The sequence below is a fragment of the Pectinophora gossypiella genome, chromosome 12 (genome assembly GCF_024362695.1).
Source record: "Pectinophora gossypiella chromosome 12, ilPecGoss1.1, whole genome shotgun sequence".
NCBI lineage: Eukaryota > Metazoa > Arthropoda > Insecta > Lepidoptera > Gelechiidae > Pectinophora > Pectinophora gossypiella.
In genome coordinates, this window is record NC_065415.1 from 27,501 (window position 1) to 32,005 (window position 4,505).

The 4,505-nt window shown below is 62.5% G+C and overlaps 1 protein-coding gene across 1 annotated transcript; it reads right to left on the reverse strand.

The window, feature by feature from the left end:
• Positions 1-1,752: 1,752 nt before the first annotated feature.
• LOC126371573 (uncharacterized) lies at positions 1,753-4,119 on the reverse strand. The gene has a single exon (XM_050016896.1). It carries the CDS (start codon positions 4,117-4,119, stop codon positions 1,753-1,755), a length of 2,367 nt encoding a protein of 788 aa, XP_049872853.1.
• Between the last annotated feature and the right edge of the window lie 386 nt (positions 4,120-4,505).

Here is a 4,505-nt window from a genome sequence, read left to right on the forward strand (position 1 = left end):
GACTCCCCGGGTGTTGCCACCCGGTATACCCACTAAAACCCAACGGTGTTCCTACTTGTCCACTGTGGTGCCAGGACCCGGGAATCGCCGAAGCATACTTCCGCGACCCGGCAGTGGTTGGCCTGTGAGGCCTCGCCTCGTCGTGAGTGGCGTGCGCGGAACACGCACGCAACGCCTACTCGAGCCGGTTGTTGTTGGAACGACAGACTCCCCCGAGTCTGCCGCCCGTGGCTCTCTGGGTCTCCCCCTTATGTGCCCTCCTCCTCTAGTCCAGTGCACACAGGGTGAGACCCGCATCGGTTTTTGGGCGAAAGATGGCCGACATCCGCCCGCCATCCCCGCCCCGAAACCGAATCCGTGGTGGGAGTGAAATTCCCTCACGCAAGCTGGTCTGGTCTCCCGCCCCGTTTGCACGGGGCGAAACCGAGACCATCACCACACCACACAGAGCCGTCAGTTCGTGTTCATGGGCTCAGCCCCGACACGTCCCGCGGCCTGCGGGCGGGAAGGTCGCGAAGAGGCCTGAGGGCCATCGCGAACCTTCCGCTTGCTCCTCGACTGGGCAGTACATATTGAACTGCCCAGACGGTGCTCCGCCGGTCTTCTCGCCGCCTCGCACACTGTGCAGTGCGGGGGAGCGGAACACTGTGAGGACTTGTGGCCGGTTTGGCCGCATCTGAAACACTGGGTGCTCCGGTCCACCTCGGACTCGCACATGGCGTGCGCATGTCCGGTTTCGTGGCATCGGAAGCACCGCAGCGGACGCGGCTCCAGCACTTTCACCTGGGCAGAGGTCCAGCCGACCAGGAGGCGACCCTTAGCCACCCTTTTAGCGACTGCTACAGGGCAGCTCACCATCAGAGAGCCCATGCCACCCGCGCCTTCGCGGATGACACCGGCCTTGATGGCGTCCGTCGCGCATCCGCCGGCCGTGGCCACTGCCTCCACCACATCTTGAGCGGTGACGGAGTCGTCCAGGCCCACAATGCGCATATCTGCGCGTTTGATGGGCCTGGAGACTTTCACTACGTCCCCGCTCACTGACTCCCTGAGCTTTTCAGCCAGGGTGTCTGCCTTCTCGGCGCTCATGGCGCCCGCGAGCTCCAGCACTCTTGCACCCGTCATCGCCTTGCGGATCTTGAGGTTGGCTATCCCCAGGCTCTGGAGATTGACCTTTGCCTTAGCCACCCTCAAGACATCCGCGTACGTGGTACCGCCCTCCACTGCCGCCGGCTGCAAATGCAGCACAACCGCCGCTGTGCGGGGCGTGCGCATTTTGGGCACCTTGGGGCGTTGTGGCTGTTGAAACCTAACCTAACCTAACCTAACCTAACCTAACCTAACCTAACCTAACCTAACCTAACCTAACCTAACCTAACCTAACCTTTTTTTTTTTTTTTTTTTTTTTTTTTTTTTTAACGTTGGGAAATGCGTTACGCATACCACGCCGCCCGGGGGGACGACGTGGTTATGTGGGACTCCCCGGGAAACCCGGTATACCCACTAAAACCCAACGGTGTTCCTCCTCGCCGCCATGTGGCGGGGATGCGGGAACGCAATTGCACACAACCGCGTCCCCGCCGGCGGATGCCCTCTTGGGCCCAGCGCCTATGGGGGGCGCAACAAGCGCCTCCCCCTCCGCCGAGGGCTGCCCGGAACACTTGGGCAGCCCTACAGCACGGGACCTATGTTGTGGACGGCGGTCCCCCGACCACCGTCCACAGGTCCCCGTTAGGGTGGAGCAGGATCCATTCATTGAATGGTATCCATCCGCTCCACCCCGGCCTTCTTGGCCTTGGCCTTCTTGGCCTTGCGCTTCCCCTTGGTCTTCGGGGCGCTCTTCCTCTCGGGGGCCTGGTTCTTTGGCTGGTTTGCCGCAGAAATACAGCCGCTCCCACCGATCGAATGTGACGCCGGCTTGCCCGCAGTCTCACACACTGGGCAGTGAGGCTCGGCGTCACAATCTCGTGCCCTGTGGTCCGGTTGTCCGCAGCGGAAGCACAGTCGGCTGCGGTCGAACTCACAGGAGCACTTAACCCCCATATGGCCCGGCTCCAGGCAGCGGAAGCACCTCATGGGTCTTGGGCTGAGGAGCCTCGCTCTTGCCGAGGTCCATCCGACCTGGACCCGGCCGGAGCCGGCCACCTTTTTGGCAGCGGTGACGGGGCAGCTCACCCAGAGGGAGCCGTCTCCCCGCGGACCCACCACCATCCTGCCGCACTTGATTGCTTCGGAGGAGCACCCTCCCTCCTTGGCAATCGCCTCCGCCACCTCAAAAGCGTCAGCCGAATCGTCCAGCCCTGTGACGCGGATTTCCGCCCGCTTCACAGGCCTGGCGACCCGGACCGCCTCAGGGCTCAAAACCTCCTTGAGTTTGCTGGCCAGGGAGTCCGCTTTTTCAGCGGAGGCCTCGCCCCCAACCTCCAGCATACGAGCCCCGGTTGCTGTCCTGCGGAACCTCAAGCTATCAATCTTGAGGTCCGCAAGACGGACGCGCTGCTTAGCGTCCATAAGAATAGACGCATATGTGACGCCCCTTTCTTCGGCCCCTGGCATCAAGGTAAGCGTCACTGCTGCGGTCTTGGGCGTGCGGAGCCTCACCTTCGCGCGCGCCGTGGGCTGGACCTTTGGCGACTCCTTCACAACTTTGGCCGCCTTGGCCTTGGCTTTGGCCTTTCGGCCGACAACTGCCGTCCAGGGCAGCTCCTCCGGTGTGGAGGCAGGCTGACGCCGTGCCTCTGCTGCCTCCTTTGCAGCCAGGCTTTTCTTCTTGCTTTTCCCCTTCTTTCCCGAAGAAGGGGGAGCAGAAGAGGCCTGGCTGGTCGTGGGAGCCTCTTTGGCGGGCTTTGGCTTTGCGCCTGGCCCTGCCATGGGGCGGGCACTGCCGCTTGTGGGAGCGACCGGGGCCCCCGCTGGCTCTTTGGGAGCAGGGTTTGCCCTGGCAGCTTTGGCGTCTGCTGCAAGTGGCGGCCGTCGACGGGGTTCCGGCAGGAGGCGGTCCTCAATGCCGGCCAGTCTAGCGTTCAGCATAGTGCCGAACGCTTCGACATTCGCCCGAGAGACCTCCTCCAACAGTTGCCGGAGACCTGGCTCTGGATGTTGTTGAGCTGGTCGCTGCCGCAACTCCTGGAGGTCGCGGCGCAGGTCAGCGACCTCCTTCCTCAACTGGGAGTTCGCGGCTTCCAGCCGCGTAACTTCATCCGACATTGTCCGGGCCCTGATCTGGGACATTGCGTCCTGGATGCCCTTTACGGCGTCCTTCAGGGCCCGAACGTACGTCCCCTTAAGTTGAGAGGACCTGGTGGCGACCATCGTAATGGTCTCCAGCGAGGTCCTCACAACATTAGTTAAGGCAGCGGACGTCTGCTGCTCTTCCTCCTCCTGAGTCGCTGGTTGGGGGCTGGGCTGTAGAGAGGCCCTAGCCTCCCTAGCTCCTCGAGCCACGTCAGCGACCTCCGCTTCGGCCACAAGCCGGAGACTCTCCGCCAGCTCCCGGTTATATGCGGCCCTGGCTGCGGCCAGGCCCACATACTTCCCGGTGGAGGGCGGGCGTCCTCTCCCTCTCTTGGACCTAATAGCCTCCCTTTCAAGGGGCGACCCAGCAGAGTCACCCGAGTCCTCCTCCATCTCGAGGTCTGACCGGTTCCTTTTCAGGAACCGTTTTCCAACCGACAGCTCCGACCCCACAGTCACCATGCTAGTGCAGGAGGAGTCGTCGTCCGAGTCCATAGACTCCTCCTCCCGGCTAGCGGACTTCGCGGTGACTGGCGTGTCGCATCGTGTTACCACAACGCTTAGTCGGCGCCCCTTCTCGACTTCGAGTAGCCGATCCTTGCCGCTAAGGATCGGCTCTCCGGAGTCAACTCCCTCCTCATCAGTCCCCTTCCGGAGACGGCTGGCGCAAGCGCCTAGACCAGGGCCCTGCAACGCTTCCGGGGTGGTGGTTCCCAGTTGCATCGCAGGGTGCCCCGCGGACTTAGTGCCCGCTTCACGGCCGCAAGTCTTCTGTGCCTGAGCACGCGTTTTCCTTTTTTCTCCTTCAACTTCTCCCTTTTCTCCCTCTCTGCCTCCTCCTCTCAGCTCCGAAATTTCGGCTAAATTATTTTTTGTAAATTCCATTTTTAGACCCACGAGTATGGGGGAAAGGGTGGTCCATCCGGGCAGTGCCCCCTGTACCCGGATAACCCTAATACCGCTGGGGTGCGGGAGGTGCCCCAGGGTTGGTCGCTAGCTGGCGGAGAATACCCCCTCCGCCACCTTCCGGCGCCCCGACGCCGCGCGAAGGCCCGAAGGCACCTCAACGCCGGGACTTTGGGGGTTTTTTATTGAGGTTGGCTCCTCTTGGGCCGGCCGACCAAGGCAAGCCCCTTGGTCCTGGTAGGCCGCGAGACATGTCCACGACACCTAACCAGGATAACAAGTTTGGCGACGGTGGCCGAAGCCTGTCCGACGGGCATGTATTCATGGCCGCCGAACCCGTCACCACGGCGCTGAACGCCTCCTCC

Excerpts from the sequence above, each read along its gene's own strand:
- LOC126371573 (XM_050016896.1), bottom strand. The coding sequence starts at position 4,119 with ATGGAATTTACAAAAAATAATTTAGCCGAAATTTCGGAGCTGAGAGGA.